The 22,961-nt window shown below is 58.8% G+C and overlaps 1 protein-coding gene across 1 annotated transcript in view; it reads right to left on the reverse strand.

The window, feature by feature from the left end:
* The window catches only part of SPTBN5 (spectrin beta, non-erythrocytic 5), a 42,540-nt gene that overhangs the window by 4,699 nt on the left and 14,880 nt on the right, over nucleotides 1-22,961 (reverse strand). Inside the window, 39 exon segments of the mRNA XM_057489050.1 lie at nucleotides 18-222; nucleotides 341-537; nucleotides 1,018-1,230; nucleotides 1,474-1,660; nucleotides 1,827-2,083; nucleotides 2,165-2,302; nucleotides 2,888-3,034; nucleotides 3,171-3,261; nucleotides 5,073-5,245; nucleotides 5,888-5,965; nucleotides 6,221-6,409; nucleotides 6,592-6,754; nucleotides 7,016-7,137; nucleotides 7,304-7,417; nucleotides 8,201-8,315; nucleotides 8,395-8,510; nucleotides 10,075-10,170; nucleotides 10,360-10,551; nucleotides 10,699-10,848; nucleotides 11,301-11,468; nucleotides 11,890-11,994; nucleotides 12,232-12,381; nucleotides 12,534-12,737; nucleotides 13,897-14,076; nucleotides 14,293-14,403; nucleotides 14,510-14,624; nucleotides 15,382-15,527; nucleotides 15,784-15,919; nucleotides 16,301-16,458; nucleotides 17,400-17,516; nucleotides 17,763-17,963; nucleotides 18,186-18,372; nucleotides 18,748-18,962; nucleotides 19,396-19,560; nucleotides 20,034-20,204; nucleotides 20,824-20,923; nucleotides 21,115-21,254; nucleotides 21,384-21,624; nucleotides 22,630-22,917. Of these exon segments, the coding sequence (XP_057345033.1) occupies nucleotides 18-222; nucleotides 341-537; nucleotides 1,018-1,230; nucleotides 1,474-1,660; nucleotides 1,827-2,083; nucleotides 2,165-2,302; nucleotides 2,888-3,034; nucleotides 3,171-3,261; nucleotides 5,073-5,245; nucleotides 5,888-5,965; nucleotides 6,221-6,409; nucleotides 6,592-6,754; nucleotides 7,016-7,137; nucleotides 7,304-7,417; nucleotides 8,201-8,315; nucleotides 8,395-8,510; nucleotides 10,075-10,170; nucleotides 10,360-10,551; nucleotides 10,699-10,848; nucleotides 11,301-11,468; nucleotides 11,890-11,994; nucleotides 12,232-12,381; nucleotides 12,534-12,737; nucleotides 13,897-14,076; nucleotides 14,293-14,403; nucleotides 14,510-14,624; nucleotides 15,382-15,527; nucleotides 15,784-15,919; nucleotides 16,301-16,458; nucleotides 17,400-17,516; nucleotides 17,763-17,963; nucleotides 18,186-18,372; nucleotides 18,748-18,962; nucleotides 19,396-19,560; nucleotides 20,034-20,204; nucleotides 20,824-20,923; nucleotides 21,115-21,254; nucleotides 21,384-21,624; nucleotides 22,630-22,917 (6,241 nt within the window).

The following is a 22,961-nucleotide window of genomic DNA, read 5'->3' on the forward strand; positions in this document are numbered from 1 at the left end:
GCTCAGGAGTGACTCACCTTGATGGCCTCCAGGTCCTGCCCGTAGTCCTGGGACTCGGCAGTGGCCACCTTGCTGGCCAGCCAGGAGTTGAGGAACAGGGCCTCCCGCTCCAGTCGGTGTAGCTGCAGCTGCTCCTGCAGGCCTTGCCCCCTGTCCTCTGCTCTCTGCAGCAGCCTTGAATGGGCTTCCCTCACCATCCGCACCTGGGCCAGCACCCTGGGGCTGCGGCAGGAAGGACGACCTGACTGGAGCCCTTCCTTTCCAGGCGGGAGCAGCCTGGCTCCCCTCCGCAGGGAGTGCCCTCCCTCTTACTCCCTAGGTGGGCCTGGTTCTGGCCCACCTTTCTGGGTTCTGCCTGCTCTCCAGGAGGGCTGCTGTCTGCTGCAGCCTCTTGATGTGCGTGCTGAACCCCTGCAGGTTCCTCCTGGTGGCCTCCAGCCGCCGCAGGAAGGCCTGTGTGTCCTCGGCCCTCTGGCTCATATCCTCAATATCCAGGGCACAGCCCTGTTCTTCCAGCCAGGACGCGGCCTCCAGGAGCTGGGTGACAGATGGGGACAGTTTTCCCTGGATGATGCCCCTAGGGCTCCCAGCTCTGAGTGCATGGCCTCAAGATTTAGAGCAGTGTTTCTTAACTTGGCTACACCTTAAAATCATCTGAGAACTCTAAAAATGCCCTGTGCCTGGCTCTCAACCCTAAAGACTCTGATTTAATTTCCTTAATGAAAGCAGAGGCTGAGTGTCATTTCTTTAAGGTTCCAGGTGACTCTGATGTAGAGCATTGACTGAGAATCTCTGGTTTAGAAGAAACAGCAAAACAGAACAAAACTCACCTAGTGGCCTGTTTTTCTGGGAAACATGCAGAGGGAAGACCTTGGGGGAAGGAAACCACTCAGTGGGGGTAATAGAAGATGCACAGGGTGTCTGGAGCCCCCCAGGGGGTTACCTTCCAGGCCTGTGATCACACTGGGTGTCCTCATGCCCAGGCCCACCCTTTTGTGCTTCGTGTCACCCCCTCACCTCTGTCAGGACCTGCTGGGCCTCCTGAGCCTGTTGCAGCCGCTGCCACCTCTGTGCAGCCTCTGCCCGCAGGCAGCCCATGGCATCCTCTAGCTGCTGCACCCGGGCAGCCACGTCACAGGCAGCAAAGTGCCCAGCCTGCACAAGCTTGTGTCCTGTGCCCACCACTGCCCAGGTCAGAGCCTCGTGACTGCGCATCTCACTCTCCAGCTTCTGTGGGGTTGGGAAAGACAGGATGGGGATGCTGCTGGGCACTCCTCACGGGGCCCAGGGTGTGCCTGAAGCCTCATGAGCTCCCACAGACTTGCCTCCGAGGAGCAGCCTGTCCTTGTGACCAGCAAAGAATCCAGCGTGCACCAAAGCCCCCCGGGGGCAGAGGGCTCCCGGCACCACTGGCTGCTTGAGCTTCTTGTATGTCCAAGGGCAGACCCTCCCCATCCCAGAGCAGGCCCACACCTGGTGCTGCTTTTGCAGGTGCCACACAGCACTCAGGCTCTGGCCGTAGTCCTGGGCAGTGGCCAGGGACAGCTTCTCCTGCACCCAGGCCATCTCCTCGTCGGCATCCCTGAGGAACTGCAAGAGGAGGCTCCAGGCCTCCAGAGCTGCTCTGCGCTCCCACAGGGGCTCCTGTAGGCTTTCGAACCTGCAGGAGTGGGAGGCAGGCCAGGGCGGGTGGTGACCATGGTCATCAGTATTAGGGCCAACTGTGACCTGGAGCTGGCCTCCTCTGTGCCCCTCTCTGTGCCCTGAGGAGACGAGCTGGGGGCAGAGAGGAGGAGGGTGAGGAGGACTCATACAAGCAGATCTACCTGTGAAGCAGCCGCTGGGCCTGATCTTCCACGTCTTGAGCAATGCAGCAGTCTTCCTGTATAAAGGCTTGCGCCTGGCCCAGCAGGGCCTGGGCCTCCCTGGCCTGCCTGTCCACTGCTGCCTCCAGCTCTCCCTGTGCCTCCAGCAGCTTGTCTAGCCCAGGCTGGTCCTGGTCCATGATGGGGACTCTCAGCTTGACCTCAATGGGCTCCAGCCAGCACTGCAGTTCCTCCACACTCCGCTGTAGATGCAGGGCCTGGAGCAGAACGTGAGGTGGGCCTGAGGATGACAGCCCCAGCACCACCTCCTGCCTGCTCTGAAGCCTGCAAAGCCTCACCTTGCAGGCCTCCTGTAGCCTGGCTGCCTTCCTCTGGCAGTCAGCCTGCAGCTTGTCCCAGAGCTCTCCCAGCTCCTGTAGCCGCTCCTGAATGGTGTCCGAGGCCGGGTGGCTGTCCTGCAGCAGCCTCTGCCCCTCCTATAGCCACAACACGGCACCCACCCTCATGGACTCAGGATGCTGATGCCAGGGCACTTGTGTGGGCTCTGACCACCGGCCCCTTAGCGGAAGAGTCTCTGCGTGCTGCCTGTGTGATCTTAACTTCTCTGAGCTCATTATCCTTATCCATATAATGGAGATAACAATGGTTATTTGTTTAAGTGAGAAAAAACATTTAAAATTCTTAGTGGGCACTTTATATTAGAGGAAGCCAGCCTGGGGTCAAGGCCCACCCTTTGTGGGAGATGGTAAATTTAAAAGGTGCTACACGTTGACTCCTTTACCCACGGGATTACTGCTGTGCCCTGACTGTCCTCTAATGACTTTCCAAGATATGTCTTGACATGATGGTTTTAAAAACTGCCTAACATTCGTGAGAAGGCACTATTTGGAGAAGGTGCCCAGGGAAGTTCCTACTTCCCACAGCCTTTGGTGCTTAGCATGGTGCTTATTTATATACAGAAAACACTTGATGACCGTCGGCCATCTGGGGTTCAGAGCAGGCTGCCAGGGCTGTGGGGCTGCCCCGTGCTCTGGCCTGCACGTCCTGGGGTCCCTGCTCACCATCTGCAGCCACTGCTGGTGGCGCACACTGGTGTCCAGCTCAGCCTGGAGGTTCTGCAGCTTCCACAGCTGTGCCTGCAGCGCACCCAGGTCCTGCCAGTCTTCTTCCAGAGCCACCAGGTTCCTGTCCCTCAACCACATGGCCCCCTGGGCACAGGGCAAGGACCAGCTCTATTGCCTAGGGCTCTCCCTTCCCCTCAGCCTCTGGGGTGACAAGAGGGAGGGTGGTCTCTCCCTGGGGTGACTCCTTCCTCCCCCAGTGACTGCCCACCCCAAGGGGAACCTCATAGGAGTCCTGCAGGAGGGTCTGCAGCTGCTGGAGCTCCTCCAGCCGGTGACGGCGGGCCCCAGCCAGCTCCAGGAGGGCCTTCTTCCTGTCAGAAAGAGGGTCTCGTGAGCCCTCAGGTCTCCCCAGGACCTGAGGCAGTGCACACCCATGCATAACCATACCCTTCCAGCCTAGGACAGCCTTTCTTGTGTATTGATATACCCTGAGTTGGGGGTTTCCTTTGAACTGGAGACATCCGCCTTCCCCTCTTTATTAGTATCTGTTAAAGGCTGAACTGTGTCCTCCCAAATCCTTATGTTGAAGCTCTAATCTCCAGGACCTCAGAATGCAACTGTATTTGAAGATAGGGTCTTTAAAGAGGTAATTAGGTTACAATGAGCCATTAGGATGGGCCCTAATCTGATATGACTAGTATCCTTATAAGAAGAGATTAGGATGCAGACAAACATGCAATGACCATGTGTAGAAACAGCAAGACCACCATCTACAGGCCTAGGAAAGGCCTCAGCAGAAACCATTCCTGCTGACATCTTGATGGAAGGCTTCTAGCCTCCAGAACTGTGAGAAATTAAAAGTCTGTTGTTTAAGTTGCCGAGTCTGTGGTATTTTGTTCAGGAAGCCCTAGCACACTAATATTCTGTCTAAACCACTTTTTTGATCATGGTCTATTATTAGTAAGAATTTTATGAGCAGGCACCCCCCAGATATATGTATTTGTGTGTGTGCATGTCCATACATATATGCTGATTTATATATGTGTGCCTCTGTACGAATATATTTACATTGACATATGCACAAAAATAGAAATTACAAACACAGATCTATAAAATAAATAGAAATACTCCCTGCTTGCCCTGGGTTCCACACACATCTCCCACAAGCATAGTGCCCACATTGGTGTGAGAGTGAACCCTTGTCTCTCCCTGTGGGGGCCTCCAAAGGGAGAGGGAGGCAAGGGGGATGTAGAGAGGCTTGACAGAATGGGGACACCACCTAGAGGATGCCAGAAGCCTGGAGGGGAGGAGTCAGGGTGGCACTGTCCTGGGGTGCAGCCAGGTCTGCCAGGAATCACCTAAGGTGGCAGAGTAGGGAGACAACAGTGACCAGCAAACAAACATTTGCCTCTGTCATCAAAGACCTTGGTGGAGCACGCCTGCAAGGAGGAGGGGGTGGCATGGCCTGCCTGTAGGCAACGGGCGCGAGAAGCCACAAACTTTATGGGTCCTGGTGGGCAGTCTGGGAAGGACAGAGGCCCCTGTCAGTCTGAGATCTGCTTTTAGCCAAATCTGTCTCAATCCAAACGTCTGAGGGGCTGGATGAGGCAGCTGAGCCAGATGGACTCTATGAGGACCAAAGGCAGAGTCTCGTGTCTCTTAAGCTGTGCAGCTTCAGTTAAGTGAGCGTAAGACACCTGCCAACCTGCCTGAGTGCCAGACAGTGCGCTGGGACATCAAGGGAACCTTTTCAATCCTCACCACACCTCTAAGAGCCAGCATTGCTGTCCCCTCCTTGTAGACATGAGACTCTGCAAGGAATCTGCCCAAGTCCTGCCATGAGCGCGCAGCGCAGGAACTCAGGGCTCTCCTAGCCCTGCGCTTAGCCTCTGTGCTCCGCTACTGCTGTTTACTTAGGTGCTTTCTCTTCTACTTTCCCAGGGTATGCTTCTTTGTAAGACTCCCCGTTATCTCAGCTGGGTGACTGTGTACTGTTGGACTCCTATAACGGGCTGACATACTGTATGGCTGGGAGTGGTGGGGGACTAGCATCTCACCTCAGTCCTTGGGAAAGGCTGGTGAGCCTGGGCTAAGAGGTAGAAGGGCAGGAAGGGGAGAGCCAGATGCCCAATGCCCACACCATCCTGCCCACAGCTCCCCTCAGCCCCAGAACAGTAGGTACCTTAGGAGCAGGGCCTGGCACCGGCCCAGGGTGCTCTGGGCCTCGGGGTGCCCACCCAACTGCAGGTTGTGGGCTGCGGCCTCCAGCATGTTGATCTTTTCTGCCTGTGCCTCCAGGACCTGCTCAAGTGCCTTGTGCTTCCACCAGAGGGTGTCCACATTGGCCAAGGAGTCCTGGTGGGAGTGGGAAGGCCGATGCTGTTCATGGGGCCGCCCCTTCCCCACCGCGAGCTATCTGCTTCCCCACCTAGAGCCATTCCACCACACACTCTCCCAAATGGTGAGTGATCTGCCCGAACATACCCCTTCAATTCCTCAAGGCTGTATAGGCCTGAGGACAGTGACTCAACCTGAGAAGGTGCTGGGGGTATGGGTCAGGTGTCAGAATTTCCAGGGCAGGTGGAGCTTTTCCCATAACACTAATTCTTTCCTCCATACTCCCAGTGAGAGAGACTACACCAGCACAGGCCAGGCCAGCCTCTGGTTATTCTCTGAGCTCTCCCATGAGTCAGGCTCACCTGCCAGAGAGGTTGGGACAGTGGTGGGGAGATCAAACCTCCGGGTGTAAGGAAGTGAGGAGAGCTGAGGTGAGAAGGGTGGTGGGATGGAGGCAAGAAGGGGTCAAGGGCCACACCTTACCTGTTGAGCTCCCATGGCATGCCCCATGGGGCCTAAGCCCAGCACACAAGAGTGGACATGATGGATGGTAAGGGATTGCTTAATGACTGACTTGGTAAGGGAGATCAGGCAGCACTGGCTGGTTTGATCCTGAATGCTACACTTGTAAACCCTCTCTCACTCCTGTTGAACACCTACCCCCAGATCCTCACTGGCTGAGCAGGCTTCCTGGCTGCAGAGCCAACTTTCCATCTGTTCCACGGAACTCAGGACCAGCTATTGCGAAAGGAAAAGGCAAGAGAAAGTGAGCAGAGGTCTAGTCACTGCAGGTGGAGTGACCCTCTTGGTGGCCCAGTGGCAAGACCAGGGACATCAGGTCTGACTCCACAATAGGCAAGACTTGTAGTGGACAGCTGAGTGGTGGGTGCTGGGAAAAGCCCCTGGCACACCAGCCCTCTGCCTTTGGCTTTGACCAGGCGCAGTGGGGTTAGTGCAGGCCTCTGTGGTGGGGGCAGGATGGAGGCTGCCTACCTGCAGCTCCAATGCCTGCTGCAGCTGGAGCTGGTGCTTCTGCCAGGCTGCTTCCAGGCTGTTCAGCTCTTGGTCTAAACCAGTCAGGGCTTGTTGAATGTCAGGGGCAGATGGGTGTCCATCTGTAAGCAATCGCTGTCCATTGCTTCGGGCCAGCTTGATGCTGTCCATTCGGGACTCCAGCTCGGCCTGTAATAGGACTGGGTTCAGATCCTGAGGCTGAGGCTCAGTGGGAGGGAGGCAGCCCAGTGGGAAGACAGCTGAGGGGGTGGTGTGGAAGAGGGTAAAGGCAGAAAAGGACCGAAGGGAAAGTCGGGGTCACCGTATGGGAAAGGGCAGAGAGAAGGAAAGGCCCCAGTCCTGCCGCTCACCTTGAGCTCCTGGTGCTCATTCAGCATGCGCTGGGCCTCCACAGGGCTGCTGGGGGTGCTTCGGGCCCCCATCTCAGCCTGCAGCCTCTGGGCCCAGAGCAGCAATTCCTGCAGCACTGCCTGCAGTTTCTGAGCTTGGTGCCACGCATCCAGAGACTCCCTCCTGCACAGGGTCCAGAAGCTTGTCTGGGGCCACTGAGTCCCTCTCCCCTGTGCCCACCAGTGCATTCTGTCCCTGAGTCCCCTCAGCCAAAGAGGGGCCCCTGGGCTGGGTGGTTATTTGTGGTTATTTGTAAGGATGGTGATTATTTGAAGGATGGATGCAGACTCTCCGGGGAAAACGGGGGCTGGGCAGAGGTGTGGGGGTTGAGGTCAGGGGACGGGTCAGTGCGGGCAGTGAGGGAAAGAGGCCAGGGCTTTGTACCACTTCTGGGCCCTGCTCTGGAGCCGCCTCCAGCTGTCCATCATCTCCCGCTGCTTGCTGCCGAGGCTGGGGGCTGCCCCAGGGCTTCTCTGACAGAGGAGATCCACCTCATGCTCTAGGGGCTGGGGTAAGCCAGGGTCAGGGAAACCCCCAGCTGTAGGAAGCCCCCAGCCTGGGGGTACACAGCAGAGCAGACCTGGCTGGCTCTTGAGATCCTAAGCCCCCACCCTCAGCATGCCTGCCCAGGGTCCCTCAGAGGAGGTCCCGCCCGCACACCCAGCTGCACACCTCCACCCGGGCCTGGATGAGGCCCAGTTCCTGCTCCAATTCCTCATGTCTCCATATCAGCCTCTGCACACTCTCCAGATCTTTCCCATGGCCCAGGGCCTGGACCAGAGTGGCCTAGGGAGGAATGGGGTGTTACTGGCTTGGCCTTTGCTCCAGCTCCTCCCTCACTGCAGAGGGACCACCAGCCACAGGGGTTCTGTGTGGAAAGCAAGCACCCGGCCCAGTTCCCTCTCCAGGGCCCTCTGTGGGCTGGAGCAGGGTGCTGGCCCTGACCAGAGGTCCCTTCCCTTCCTTCTGTGGAGGAGGAAGACTTCCAGGAGAGACAAGGGGTCCGAGTTCCCTCTGAGGTAGCAACCTCCATTCGTGCAGTGCTTCCACGTACACTGTCTCATTTGATTCTCATTGATTTGGGGAACTGGGCACGGACAGCAGGCCTGGCTGGCTGAGGTAGGAACCAGACGAATAAAAACAGCTGGACAGAGCCCTTTGCATGCACTGAACAGCACGCCACCATCTGTTTCACATGGGGCTTCTTGGGCTGCAAAACACTTCTTCCCTTCTGCCTCTATCGGCTTTGGCTGGCGTGTCTCTGGGTTGCTCACACAACCCTGTGTGAACCTCCTTAAGTTCTGGGATTGCTCAGGGATAAAAGAGGAAACGGTGTATGGGATGCCTGTCGGGGAGAAGGGAGCCAGGTGGACCTGCCACTGGGCCGGCAAAGTCTCTGAGAGCCCCTGGCGGTCTGTCTCCCTGATGGGCCCCTGGTGGGTCCTACCTCCAAGCACCCCAGCTGAAGGGGAGGTGGGGGCAAGGAGCGAGATCCAGGGGAGACTCGGGGGTGGGAGGGCTCACCCTCACTATGCCCCACACCCCACCACTTTCCCTGTCACTGCTTACCTTCTTCCTAATCCGCTCAGTGATGTCATCCAGCTCTCGCGACAATGTGTGTGTCTGCAGGGCCCCTTCCAGCTGCTGCTGGTACTGGAGCAGGTTACCATGGAAATTGCTCCACCTGGCAGAGAGGGTGAGGGGCTGTCTGAGGAGGCCTGCAGCCCCCTCTTGGCCCCATTGCCTCCCGCTCAGGGACTGGCCTGCGGTTGAGCTGGTGTCGCCTTTGGCAAATGGTCTTGACTTGCTCAGGGTCCTTGCTCTTGAGCTGAAGGGACAAGTCATTGATGCTCCTGATGTGGGTGTCATCCAGTGTGTCCTGTGAGGAAGCAGGGCATTAGTGACGCCTGCTCTGAGCCCCTTCTTTGCATTGCAGTCAGCACTTGGAGGGCCTGTTCAGGTCGAGCAACTTGAGGCAGGAGAAGCAGCAAGTCTGGGAAGCAGAGGCAACTGCTTCCTCTACCGTGGCCACCCATCCCATGCGTGCCAGGGGCAGTGAGCAAGATACACGTGGGCCGGCAGCCCCAGAGCTGTCTGTAAGGCTAGGCAATGTGCTCCTGGTGGGGAGCGCAGGGAGGAGGGCAGGCACATACCTATCAATGGCAGCTTTATAAGTTAGAATGCAGCTTCTTGGGATAAGAACTGCAAAGTGAGGGGTGGAATGAAATGGCAATTTGGGCCTTCTGGGGTTTGGGTGTCTCCACCCCAAGAACTCACTGGTCTGAGGCCGCACTGCTGACGCTGTGTGGGGCTTACAGGTAGATGGGGAGGGGCTCTGACAGCAGGTTTCCTGCCCCGTGTAAAAGCAGCTGGCCTGTGTAGAGCTTGTGCACATTTCCCTGGGAAGAGCTCACATGACGGGCAGGGAAGGGGATTTCTCTCCTTTTGTAGCTGCTAGAGCAGAGCTCAGAGGCTCAGCCGCTTGTGTGTGGCAGAGCCAGGATTCAAGCCCAGCTCCTAAATTCTATTTAGTGCTCTTTCTACTACAGCATCTGGCAGAGGGGCTGTGAAACTCCACCATTAGCAAAGGACATCTTAGATTAGAGCACTGTAGCCTTTTAAAAATTCATATATACTTTCATCAGGGGGATGAGGTTAACATATTTGGTCTCTAACTCCTGAAATACCTTTGTCCAATTTCTTTCCTCTGTGCCACACAAGAGAAATAGATTTGGGGGGTGAGAACTTGAGATGCTGAATGAGAGTTATGAGCAGCTGCAGGTTACTGATTATCCACTACACCCAGGAATACATGCACCCTTATTTATTTATTTATTTTTTGAGCGGGCATCTCTCATATTTATTGATCAAATGGTTGTTAACAACAATAAAATTCTGTATAGGGGACTCAATGCACAATCATTAATCAACCCCAAGCCTAATTCTCAACAGTCTCCAATCTTCTGAAGCATAACGAACAAGTTCTTACATGGCATGCACCCTTATTTTTTAAATTTGAAATAAATACTGATGCACAGGAAACTGCAGAAGTAGTGAAGTCCCATGTACCTTTCTCCCAGCCTCCCCGATGGTAGCATCTTACATATCTATAGTGTAATATGAAAGCCAGGAACTGGGCTTGGCTATAACCATGAACTAGACTGCAGACTTCATTAGAGCTCATCAGCTTACACATGCACTCACCTGTGTGCGTGTGTGGAGGGGTGGAGAGGTATAGGTCTTTGCAGTTTTATCACACGTATAGATTCATGTAACCACCACCAAATATGTATGCTCTGTTACCTATAGGGTAGGTGTTATCCCCATTTTAAGGATGAAGAAGCAAAGGCTTGGCCAGATGAGGGACCCTGCCTGAGCACATGCAGGTAGTAAGTATGGGGCCCAGGTGGCTTGTTGACCTCTCCCAGGCAGGGACTCCTTACCCCGGCCCAGACTCCTGGGAACTGGCGGAGCCGCCTGTGGAGCTGCTGGCAGCTCTCAAGGTCCTGGCCCAGGTCACAGGCGTTCACCACCATATCCTGTGGAGGGTCGAGAAGGCAGCACGCTGAGCACCAGCTCCAGTGCCTGGAGCCCCTGAGCACCCAGCTGCTGGGGTAGTGTCTGGGCGGGATGCAGCTTTGGGAATTGCCTGCTGGGGTTCCTGTCAGGGAGCTGCAGGCCTGGAGATCCCCCACCCCTAGCTCTGTCCCTGCCCAGCTGGGGCTCACCATCTCCTGGATCCAGGCCTCTGCAAGGTCTACCCTCTGCAGGAACGCCAGGAAGTTCTGCTGGTCCTCCAGGTCCTGGCGCCGGAGAGCCACAGCCTGCCTCAGCCTCTCCCAGCGCTCCCGCAGGGCCTGCAGCCTCTGGGGGACCTCTCCTGTCTGAGGGTGGTTCTGTGCCAGGAGAGCTTCACCCTCCTGGGGAGAGAAGGGACACCAGAAAATCTTGCCTGTTGCCCTTCTGCCTGCTTTTCTGCCATCGCAGGCTCACTTAAGACCTTCCCCCACGGCCATCTTGGAGTCCACACTTTGGGGCAGGGCGGAGACCTGAGGCCTGACTGTTACCTTGGTGACAGAGGTTACGACCTCCTGGTGGGCCTGGATTTCAGCCTCAAAGGCCTGCTGCTTCTGCAGGCATCTCGACTTATCTTTCACGTTCCCAGGAGGGATTGGCTCTTTCAACTGCTGGATCTGCTCCTGAATCCAGTCCTCGGCCTGGTGGGGGTGGGGACATGCATCCTGTGAGGCTGATACTGCCTGGGTCCACGGAGATGCCCCACAGATGCCCAGAGGCAGAGCTGGGCAGTGCCTAGTAGGTGAGATCCAGTGGTTCTGCCCAGGCCCAGCTGGTCCCCCAATCACAGGAAGGGGCTGGGAAGGATCTTTGGGTGGAAACTCATGTTAGAGGTGAGGCTCGCCTACTCTGTTTCTTCCCCCTGCCTTCCTTTGCCCTGGCCCCTCAAGAGCTCAGGAAACTGTGGAGTCTTCAGACCAAATGTTCTGGGCTCCAGCATGGCCTCTGGGAAAGCCATTTAACTCCCCAAACTCCTGTGTCCTCATCATGGAGTTGTGGTGAGGTCTGAATGAACTGGTAAAGGTGAATGTGACCTGGAAACCGTAAAATGTGGCCCCTGTGGAAGGCGTTGTGCTGGCGGTGGCCCTCTGACCTGGGTCACAGCCCTGGTGAAGCCAGTCATCAGCAGAGAGGTGTGCAGCGCACGTCCCCGGCCCTCTGCCAGTTCCTTTACTCGAGCCCGACGCTCCAGGACTGTGCTGAGCAGGCCCTGCACCCTGGGGCTCCTGAGCGTCTTCACCTGCTCACACAGAGCTGCCTCCTGGGGGTGGGGGTGGGAGGCACAGCCTGCTGTTCTCCTAGGCCAGGGAGGCTGGAGCAGGGGCTGGCCCACCGGAAGCCCTTCCCCAGCCCTGCGTGGCCTGGGGCCGGCCAATCCTCCCAGCAAGCCAGGACAAAGCCTCCCAGCTCCGCAGTGACCGTGTGATGTGGAGCCAAGTGGCCCCACATCCCTGCAGTGTGACCCACCCCATCCCAGGCCCTCTCCTTGAGCCACATGTCCAACTCTGCCCAGTCAGGCCCAACCAGGCCCCCCAGACCCCCAGGCTGCCCCTGTACATCAGCATTACCAATGGGTATACACCAAGTACCCGTGCCCCCCATTCAGAACTCCCCAGAGCTCCCGGACTCCCCTGTCCCAACTCCCACCTCTGGCCATGCCCCAGGAAGCCCCAGCCTATCACCTTCTCATCTTGGGCTGTCAGCACCTTCTGGAAGGTCTCATGCTTGCGTATCAACTGCTCCACCTCTTCCACTGAGCTCCCCAGGGCACTGGTTTTCAGGGAGACCTGCATCAGCCCGTGGAAAAGTCAGAGGCCATCAGGGACCATCTGGACAGCTGCGCACCGCCCCCCTCCCCGCCCATCTGCAGCTGTCTGTGCTGAGGCAGTGCACAGCCTCCGGGCTCCACACCAGTTCTGCTGGTCCTCCAGCAGACTATGGAAAAGTCAGAGCCCCAGGAAGCAAGGAAGTGAGTCAGGAAGAGGGGAGGCAGGGAGAAGAGGGTGGACGTGTGGGGGACCCACCTCCTGGGCCGAGAGGGTCTGGTCTAGGCGGCCAAGCTTTCTGAGGAAGAGCTGCTCGCGGGACCTGGCCTGCAGCCTCTCGTGCTGCTGTCCCCAGGCCTGGAACACCTGCTCGCGCTGCTCCTGCAGGGCTCGCAGCCCTTCCTGGACCTGGGGGCGGGCAGCAGGGGGCCTCCCTGGGGAGAGCCGCATGGACACGACAAGCAGATCCTAAGGGGAGCCTCTGAGGAGAGACCAGCCGTGGCACAGTGGTGCCAGGCATGAGGCAGGGAAGGCTGGGGGCACCAGAGAAAGGGGCCCACCTCCATGATGGAAGCCCCTACGGCCATAAGCGCCTGCTGGCCCAGCTGGGTGGCCCTCCGCTGTAGCTCCTCCTGGGCCTCCAGCTCTGCCCGGAGCTGCTGGTGGGCACTGAGCTTTAGCAGGTCACTGCTGGGCTCCAGGGCGCTCTCCTCTACCTGCAGCTCCTGCCTCACACCGGCTGCCCAGGAGGTGTAGTCCTGCACCTGGATCCCAGAGAGATGGAGGGAAAGAGCTGGGTGAGGGCTGGGCTGGGTGGCCGAGAACCAGGCCCTGAGGCACAGCTACCACTGCCTGGATCCACTCACAGCTGGAGTGGCCCGAGCTGTCCCAGGTCAGAGCCTCAGGTGGGGCTCCCAGGGACTCCTGGACAGGGTTCCACACTGTCATCCACCCCAGTCACCCCGGGCGCACTGACCACCCCCTGACCGGCCTTCCTGTGGCCCTGCCCATGACTCCTCTCTAGCCTTTGCTTCTGTTGCCATTCCTACTCAGAACTCCCTTCTCCCTTCCTTCCGTCTCTTCCAAGCTCCCGTTCTTCAAGGGTCAGTGCCTGCTTTGCCTCATGCAGTCTTCCTGGGCACCTCGATACCTCACTGCTTGCCTTGTCCTCTGGGTTTCTGATTTAATATCTACAAACTGTCTTCTGTTGATTTGTGTACAAACATGATGTTAGAGTTGGAAGGGCCTTGGATCCTAGTCCAAACATTTCATTGCATAGATGAGGAAGGGTAAATGGCATGATCTGTGAGAAGGAGTTTTGTGTACTCGAGAAACAAATAGGGTAGCCATCTAGGGTTAAGTGGATTGGTCAAGGCCACTCTGCTGGAAAGTGGTAGAGCCAGGGCACTATACCCAAGCCTTTTTGCAGTGTCATAGTTTGGGCTTCCTGGTCTACCAGGCACCAGGACCTGGGGACTCCTGGGAGTGTATGGGGTACTAGGCTCATCTCTCCAGCTAGACAGTCCATGAACGCAGCCATTCCATCTTACATAGCTTCAATATCGCCCTCCTCTCTCCACCCATGTTCAGGAGATGCTGGTTGATCCAGAGGCCACTATCAAGGACACTTACATCTCATGATATGGGCTTTCTTGGGCCATTTTTATTCCCCCAGCCCTGGCTGGCACCCCTATATCCCAATTACCCTGTTATTCACTTGGGCTGGCATTGACCCAAATCTAAGAATCACAGCTATGCCCCTTGTGCTCAGCCCTCTGACTAGCCAGATGGACATTCAGACATGGCCATGCTCTTCTACCTTGTGTCCACACTTGCTTTCCCTCCAGAGCTGTAGGGCCTCATGAGCATGTGCACATGCAAAGTGCAACCCACACACACAGCCCAAGGGGAAGGGGCCCTCACCGCTGTGTGGAAGTGGGCCAGGAGGAGTGCCTGCTTCAGTCGGGCCCTGCGCTGCTCCATCTGCAGCTTCAGGGCCTCCCAAGCCTGCACCAGAGCCTGCTGTCTCTGCTGCACGGCAACGGCCTGAGGCCCTGGACCCAACTTCTGCACTGTGTCTCCGGCCTCCAGCAGTTCCTGCAGCTGGGCTCAGGGTAAGGTAGAGGAGGGAAGGGTCACATTCCCCTAGAGGCTGAAGGGCCTGCACATCTCCTAAGCCCTTTCATCTCCACACCCTGCCAAGCAGAAGGGGCCCAAATGGTGGACCTGAGGGAGGATGGGGAATCTAGATGTATAGATGGGCAGGCCTGAGAAGACTGCAGGGGCCTGACTGGGAGAGGCACCCAGACATGGGCTCACCTGCCGCTCAGTGCCCACAAGTTCATGTTCCAGCCCCTCGTGTCTCCTCAGCTGGGCCTCCAGCCCATGCAGGTCTGGGGCTATGTCACTGGGAAGGCTTGTGGCTTTCTCCTGAGGAGAGGAGATGGCTAAGGGGATCCGGAATGGAAGGAGGGGCATTGAGCCTGGGGTTGATCCACTTCTAGAAAGAATCCCCTCCATCCCTCTGGGCTCACACCTGGACCTGGGTGAGGGCTTCCAACAGATCTCTGTGAACCTTGAGGGTGATCTCAGCATCTCGGAGCAGGGAGCCTTGGGCCTGGGTCAGCTCCTGCAGCTCTGTCCAGGCAGCCCTGCCCCAGGCATGCAGGAGACCAGCAGCATATTAGCCACTGACCCAGCAGCTCGTTCTGCCCCTTCTCTAGGTCTGGTCAACCCTCTTTTTCTGTGGGCTGCACCCAAGACTGGCCCAGAGCTCCCCTTCTTACCAGCCTGTCCTGCCTCTGGCCCTGCCTGTGAACCTCCCTCCTTGGAGTCCGTCTTCCCAGCTTTACCATGAGTTCAGTCCTTTGTTGCTACTGTGCTCGGTGCTTAATTGATTTCAATGTCTTGTGATACTGCTGTCGTGTGTGTTCGAGTCTCAATACGCCAACCAGATTACAAATGTTCAAGGGCAGAAGCTGCATCCTCTCTCCACTTCTCATTTGCTCAGCCAACTGTCACTGAGCTCCTAAGGCTTCCACCAGTCTGGGCTCCATGCCAGGGGTTAGGAACAGGTTATGACCCTGGCTCAAAGCTTACAGGCTGGGGGTGGATCCACACCAGCCAGGTGGGCAGTGAGGCAGTCTTGTTCTAGCTCTTTCTCCAAGTCTGGGAGCTAATGGCCTGAAAAAGTAGCCCTGGGGTCCAGACAGACTCTCTAACATGCCCACCCAGGCTTGCCTCCCTGTGGCTGGTGCAGCTGCCTAGGAACCAGCCCTCTCCCCAGACTCCTTGTGGGCAGGCAGAGCCAGTGTGGCCCCCAGAGCTACGGCCCTCTCTTAGCACTCCAGGAGCTGCCCAGCATGCTCCCCAAACCCATGGCCCTGGCCTGGCCCGCTGGGCACTCACTGCAGATCCTGCTGCCTCTGATGGGCCTGGGGGGCAGCGCTGTGCCCACACTCCAGCAGGCTCTCCACCAGCTGTTGGCAGGCTGCCACCCACAGACGGCCCATCTCCACCTGGTGCTGAAACTTTGCATACTTGGTGCAGAGGTGCTGAGGAGAAGAGGGGAGTGGGTGACAGGGTGAGCCCCAGCTGGTGAGGCAGCAAGCAGCCTGGGAAGTGAGGCAGCTTGGGTGCCGTCTGGGCAATGAAAGGTTAGACAGCCACAGAGCCTGCCCACTTTGCTCAGAAGGCTTCTGCGCGGCCAGGGCTCACGACATCCGCAGCCCAGCGCAGCCAGCCGCACCCCACCCCAGCCGTCCCCAGCATGTGCCTCGGGACTCCTGCCTTCCCCGGCCCTCTGCTCACCAGGACGTGCTCGTGGTCCTCGCCGAGGCTCTCTCCTCCTCTGGCCACCTGCTTTTGGCTCGCCAGCCAGCCCTGCAGTTCCTCGGCCTCCCTTGTGAACTCATGCAGTGTCAGAGTCCCTGCCAGCTCCCGGTCCCTGTGGGGAGAGCCCGCAGTTCTGCAGAAGCTAGTGGCCCACCTGGCTGGGGCCAGCCGGCCCAGCAAGAGCAGTGACCTGGAGGTCGTTCACAGTCTCTGCCCTGCCGGCAGCTCTGGAGGCAAGAAGTAGGTGTAAGGAAGACGGCGGGGGGCAGCTAAGGATGCAGACGAGGGGAAGGGACAGAGAGCTGGGAGCTAGAGGTGCCAGCTCCTGCCCAGTGGGCCCTCACTGAGGATTTATGGGAAGAGGTGAGCAGCGAACATCAAGGACTCATCTGACATGTCTCTGAGGCCTGAGCCCATGGGTTCCGACTCAGGGTCATGGTATAGGAACAGTCAGTTGTGCCCCTGTACCCCGAGTGGGTACAGTGTCCCTCACCGTGTGGCTGCCAACTCCTGCAGTGCCTGCAGCTGCTCCCGGAGCCTCTCCTGAACCACACACAGCTGCTCACGGGCCTCGGGGCCAGTGAGGATTTGGGCCCTCTGGTCAAGTTTCTCCATCAAGCTCCAGTGAAGAACCAGCTCCTGCTGCAGGGCCTGCCAGCACACAGGGACCCATGCCAGGCTCAGACTGGGTGACTCATTCATCTATACAGCCACCCCCACCCATCTACCCTCCATTCACCCATCTACCCACTCATAGGTCCACCCGTCCCTCCACCCCCAGCCATCCGTGCTGTCCATCATGCACCTACTCCACACTGGTGGGGTTCTTACTGCTCCATAACAGTGAAGACACAGTCTGTGCCTGCAGAGGGCTCGCTATTTAGGGGGAAGGGTGGGTGCCAGGTGATCTGGGCCAAGGAAGAGAGGGTACAGGAGGCACTGCCCTGGGCCCAAGAGCACAGAAGAAGAGATGCACAGAGAGTCCTCAGGGATAGGACCCTGAAACCCTGACTACTGGGGCTACGCAGAAAAGGGCCCAGACAAGAGGACACTTCAGTGCCAACAGGAACCCCAACGGCTGCAGGGCGGGTCCTGAGACTCCCATCCCAGGAAGGAGATGGCGCTCCAGGCCTCCTGCCTTTGATCAGGGGCAGCTTGTGGGGGGAGGCAGGTTTCAGGAGGGCACTGGGTAAACCCAAAGGATGATATTCAAATATGGAAGGAAGAACCCATGGAAGACAGGGAGAAGGCTAGAGCAGGCAGTCCTGAGAGAGGGGGTGGAGAGAAGCAAAAAGGGGAGGCCCTCCCCCGAGGCCACGGGGTGCAGACTAGTAAAGAGACTACTGCAGGGGGAGGGCCTCTGCAAAGGGACTGCCTCTAAGAAGGGGACTGCTGGGGCTGAGCGTGGCCCTGCAGGGGCCGGGCAGGGGTGGGAAGGGCTGGCCGCATCTTCAGGCAGGAAGAGCAGGGTTCTGTGCCTCTGAGAAGCAGGATGCATGCTCTGGGAGTGGGACAGACCCTTTCCTCGTGGCTCACCATCACCCTAACGTCACCTCAGTCCAGACGGTGTGGGGATGCTCAGGACACGGTACCTGGTGCTTCTCAATGAGCCTGATGGTGGCGGCCTCGTCTCTCCCGCAGTCCTGACTCCTCACCTTCAGCTGTTTCTCCTCCACCCAGTCCTCCAGCTCTGATGCATCCAGAAAATACTGCCAAGAATGGTGCCAACTTACCTTGATAATCTCAGAAGGGACCCTCCATCACCTCTTGGGGACATCACGCTAGGCTGTCCATCAGCCAGCATAAAGAGGCTTCTGTACCAATATGGGGACCAGCTCTTGGGCCAGAGTTCTCACCACTGACCCACCCTGAGAGCCCCAGGTCCCACGGGCCTCAGTCACAGAGCCTGCCCAACTGTTGCCACTCCCCCTGACCCTGTACTCTCTGCTTCCTACCTGCTGGAGAGCAACAGCCTGCTGCAGGCACTGGGCCTGTGCATCACACGTCTGCTGCAGCTCTACCCAGTGGCCTTGCAGCTTCTGGCACTGCTCCGTGATGCGCAGGGCCTGAGGGTGCCCTGAGGCTGCTAGGCTCCATCCGGACCCCAGCACCTGTTGCACCTGTCCCTGGTGGGCTTTTACATTCGCCTGGAGCTCCTGCCACAGAACAGCAAGAGGGGCTGCCACCTCCACTGTGCCCTTAGCCACAGGGGGCCTGGAATGGAGCCATGGATGTGGCTGTGGGCCTCACTGAGGGAAAACTAGACAGATAGCTGGGGGCACAGACTTGGAAATCAGGACACCTTGAGTAGTGACAGAGGGCTTCTAAGGTCTGGGAATGGGACCTCAGGGATCCGGGGAGGAAAAGGGGGCGCTTGCCTCGTGCTTGCGGAGAAGGCTCCGGGCCCCATCTGAGCCCTTGGAGTGGCTGGTGGAGCCGGCACTGGGCATGTGGTCAGCTACCCACGTGAGCTCTGTGTTGCTCACTTGGTAGAAGTGGTACAGTGCGACGGAGGCCTGCAGCTGCAGGCGCCGCGCAGCCAGATGTCCCTGCAGGGACTTGAACCTGGGTGGAAGCAGAGGAGACAGGAGAGCCTGGGGACAGGCGAGAAGCAGGCCAGCAGTCCTTTCCTCTGTCCGGCCTAGGAACCCTGGGGAACAAGGCAGGGGGCTGGGGAAAGCCTTACCTGACGGGGGCTGGGCAGCTGGGGAAGGCCCGGACCCAGCTGCCCTGCCTGACCTCAGGCATAGGACAGGTACTGAGATGCCTGCTTGGGGTCTCTGAGCCCCCACCCTTGGGATGACTCTACTCATCAGGAAGGAGATGTGGACAACCTCAGGCCCCGTAGGTGCTACTCAGCCGGGCTCCCTGGATGGTGCCACACTCATGTTCATATGAAAGGGTGACACACAGTGGGGTTAGGATGGAACAAGTGGGTACCTCTGGAGGCACTTCTGGGTCTCCTCCATGATGCCCTGGGAATCGGCCAGCAGGTGGGCCTGGGCAGCCAGGGCAGCCATCCTGCTGGCCAGGGCCTGGCTCTCTCCTTCCAGCTGGTGGTGCTGTTTCTGCAGCCTCCGGCTGGAGCACAGGCCCTGTCCCGGTTCTGCACTCTGCAGGGCCCGCTCCAGCTGCTCCATCTTCTCCTTGGCACCCTGGTGGGGTGCCCAGGGGTGCTGCCTTAGGCTCTGTATGTACAGGCTCGAGAGTTGACCCTTCTTGGGTCCTAAGACTGCAGTGCTTAGAGCACACCAGATTCACCCAGGACCTGCTGGGGACCTCTGTCCCTGCCATTGTGCACCTCCAACCCGTGGTGTCCAAACCTTCCCCCACAGTCCCATGCACACCCCCAACGCCCCATGCTGCTCCCTCCCTGGGGGACTCAAGTTGTGCTGATCACACACTCTGTATTGGCCCCTGATAGGTAAAGCCAGGCTCAACTTGCCACAGGCCAGGGGCCTCCAAGGGTTGCAGGACCTCCTAGCACTGCTCCAGTGTCAGCAGAACCCCCAGACTCCTCCCCTTCTCATCTACCTGTTCCCATCCCAGCCCATGTTCAATTTCCCTCCAGTGCCCTCTCTGGCTCACCTGCAGCAGCCCCCGGAGCTGGTCCTGCCGCCTAGCCTCCTGGAGCTGGTCTCCGCGCTCTGCCATCCTGTGGTTCAACTCTTCCCACCTGTTCCTCAGGCCCCGAAGCCTGACCTGCACGTCCTCCTGGGCATGCAGCCTGCTGCCCAACAGCTCCCTCCCAGCCTGGGGTGGACACAAAGGCCAGGGAGTTCTGTTGTGTTGCTGGTACCGTGAGTGGCCAAACAGGCTGGGCCCAGGTGGCAGAGGTGGGGGGTGGCTGGCTACAAGCTGCATTCCACAGGTTGCAAGCATTTCACATGGGCAGAGGCAGTAGGGCTTTCCTCTCATGCCCACAAGTGGAACAGGGCAAGCAGGCATCAGACTGCCAGTGGGGAAGTTAGGCGGCTTGGCAGGCTCTGGAGCTGCTCTGGGGAGGGGGCGGTGGGGAGGAAGGGACGATGCAAGCTTTCTGGGCTGGTTTGGGTGCCAGAACAAGGGGATGCCCAGCTGAGTAAAGGAGGAATCTGGGGACCCTAACTCCGTGTAACTGGGGTTGCTTCTTCCTTCAGTGAGTGTGTCCCATGAACACATGCCATGCTGTTGGGCTGGGAACTTAAAGATGAGTAGGCCTTGCACTCTCTGACCAGTGCCCACACCTGCTGCAGGTCCTCCATGTGCCCACGGGCAGTGAGCAGCTCGCGCTCAGCTGCTTTGTGCCGCTTGAGTTTCTGCAGGGTGCTGCCAGGCTCCCAGCAGCGCTGATCTGCTGCCTTCAGCCCCTTCTCCTCCATCCACTGCATCAGCTCCGCCACGTCCTGCTTCCACTCCTGCACAGAACAGGACCCAGAGTCAAACCTAGTGTGTAAGAGAGGAGGGGCCTGGGGTTGCTGCTCCCAGGTGGGGACAAGGAAGCCATGATCACAGCAGGAGGAAGCCTGGGGGTCAGGGCCTGGGTGCCACGATGCCCTGTGCCCAGAGAGGAGGAGCGCCTGGTCAGTTCCTGCCACTGCAGCCCACGTCACATCCTGTGTGGCCATCTCTCTCCAGACAGGCCAAAGCTCCTGGAGCTTGTGGACTGGCCCAGCTCTGAGCCCCTCTGAGGGGCTGAACAAATATATCTGCCAGAGCTAAGGTCTGCAACTGGTGCCCATGGCCCATGCGAGAGCCTAGAGTGTGGCCAGAAGTGAGGGGGAAAGGGAGTGGTGGGAGGAGGGAGGAAGAGGGGCTTCTTCAGGACTTGGGCCCAGCCCTGCCCTGCGTGGTGTGGCCTCAGTTGGAAAAATCAAGTCATAATGCCTGTCTCACAAGAGGTGCTGTGAGGGTGACAGCAGGTGTGGGCAACTGCGCTGGAAACCGGACAGGGCCCCACACAGCACACAGCTGGCAGAGCAGTGGGGGACCCAGGCACTGCTCCTGGGGGCCTCCTGCCCCAGGCCGGCCCCTCACCTGGAGCCGCAGGGCAGCCTGCAGCCGCCTTGTCCTCTGCGCACTCCTCTCCCGGACCCCGGCCCACTGAGCCTGGGCGCTCTGCAGCTGCTCTCTGACCCTGGAGGGCAGGCTGGAATGGGGTTGGGTGTGGGAGGGCTCCCCCCTGCCAGAGGCCCACCCCAAAGGCCAGACCCACTGCAGCCCAGGGTGCACCCCCACCCCCACCCCACTCTCCTGGCCTCAGGGCAACAGCCTGTGCAGGCTGGGAAAGGAAGGGCAGGGGGGCCGCCCAGACAGGCCCAGGCTCACTTGTGTGCAGCAGGGTGTTGTTTCTGGGACAGCTTCTCGCCCTGTGCCTGCAGCGCCTCTGCCCGAGCACTGAGGGTGCCCAGGAGCCTCCCAAACTCTTGATGCCGCTGCAGCAGGCCCCGGGCCTCCCCCACGTCCTCCTGGGGGTGCAGGGTCCTGGGGTCAGGCCTGGGAGGATGTGGGTAAACACCATCTCTCCCCGTGCACCCTTCTAAGCTCCCTGCAGTGAGGGGAAGTGGCACCCCAGCTGTGCTCCCCTGGCTTCATACCCCAAGGCTGTCCAGCCCTAGGAAGGCCTCGTGGTTGGCACAGGTGGCAGTGAAACTGTCCACTTCTTGGCCGAACCTCTGCAGCTCCAGCCCCTCCTGCAGCCACTGCTGTCTCTGCTCCCAGGCAGCCTGCAGCCCCCGGCCTTCCTGGCCCAGGAGCTTCAGAGCATGGGCCACCTCCTGGGAGTCCGGGGAGTCCATGGCCACAATGGGCTGGCCCTGAGCCTCCAGCTGCTGCAGCCTGTCCAGGACGAGAGGCAGAGGGTCAAAGCCCACCCGCTCCTCCCCCCGACTTGGCCATAAGGGTGATCCGTAGGGGGACTGAGGCTGCTCAGCCCCACTGGTTCAGTCATCCTGTGGGACAGCTGTGCCCTGGCCCACTGGTGAGACACTGGATGTAACAGGCCCAGCGCCAGTACTCAGGACACAGTCGTTCCCCTGCTCCCTGCCATGTCACACCAGTTGGCCATCCTGCTGGCTGATGCTCAGGCAGTTAGATGGGCTGGGGTGGCCCTGTGCAGAGGATTCACTCAAACTGTATCTGTGCCAGTTTGCAGAGCCACTGCAGGCCCATATGGGACCTTGAGTGACTAGGAAAGGAGCCCTTCAGCCAGGTCAGCCCACAGGGCACACAGCTGGGAAATGGGTAACAATTAGAAAAGGCTGCATATCCTGAGATGATGCAGCTCTGAACAGATAGAAGGGTCTTGTGAACACAGGATGGGGGTGGGTGGGGGGTGGATTAGTGCCTGCTTGGCCAGTTGTCAGGCCCCCTCATGTGGGGTAATCCTGCCTACCTGACAGACCTGTATCATCCTCCCTGCAGGAGAAGAGACACTGCTGTACTGAGGAGGTGGGTGTCTTAGTCCCATGCAGGGATCCTGAGCCATTTGACTCTAGGGGCCAGTGGGGTCTGCAGTACCTGGAATGGCCAGGCAGCTAGACTGCCTTGACTGAAAGCATTCCATCAGGGTCACCTGCATGGGGTATGGCCAGGCCTGCACTTGACAGAACCTTCCAGGAAGTTCAGACTCTGCCCTGGGTCCCTCCCTGAAGTGTGCAGGATGCCTGGCCAGTTCTCAGTTACATCACCCTCCTTGAAAACCTGCCTTGGGCACCATGCCAGCCACCAGCCTGGGCCACTCCCCAGGGTGACGCATTGCTGCCTGCCTCTCCCTTTCTGGTGGCCCATCCCTCAAGACCTTGGCCAGCCCAGAGCATGACTTGTCCGCCCTCCTGTCCTGACCTCTCCTGCTGCAGGTGAATCTCCTCCAGCAGGTGCTGGTGCTCCATCAGCAGCCTCTGGGCCGAGGCCAGGTCCACCACGTCCTTGTCATTGTGCAGCTGAGCCCGGACACCCTCCACCCACAGCAGCAGTCGCCGGCTCTCCTGCAGGAAGCTCTGCCGGGCCTGTGCTTGGGCCTGTACTTGGGTCTGTTGGGTCACTTGCTGCTGCACTTGGTCCAGCAGCCCCTGCAGTGTCCCCACTTGTCTTTGCAGGGACTGGCTCTCCGCAGGGCCCAACTCCTCAACTCTGGGAGACAAAGCCACTGCCCAGTCAGTGCCTGCCCTGGGCCT

Source organism: Manis pentadactyla, chromosome 11 (assembly GCF_030020395.1).
Source record: "Manis pentadactyla isolate mManPen7 chromosome 11, mManPen7.hap1, whole genome shotgun sequence".
Lineage (NCBI taxonomy): Eukaryota > Metazoa > Chordata > Mammalia > Pholidota > Manidae > Manis > Manis pentadactyla.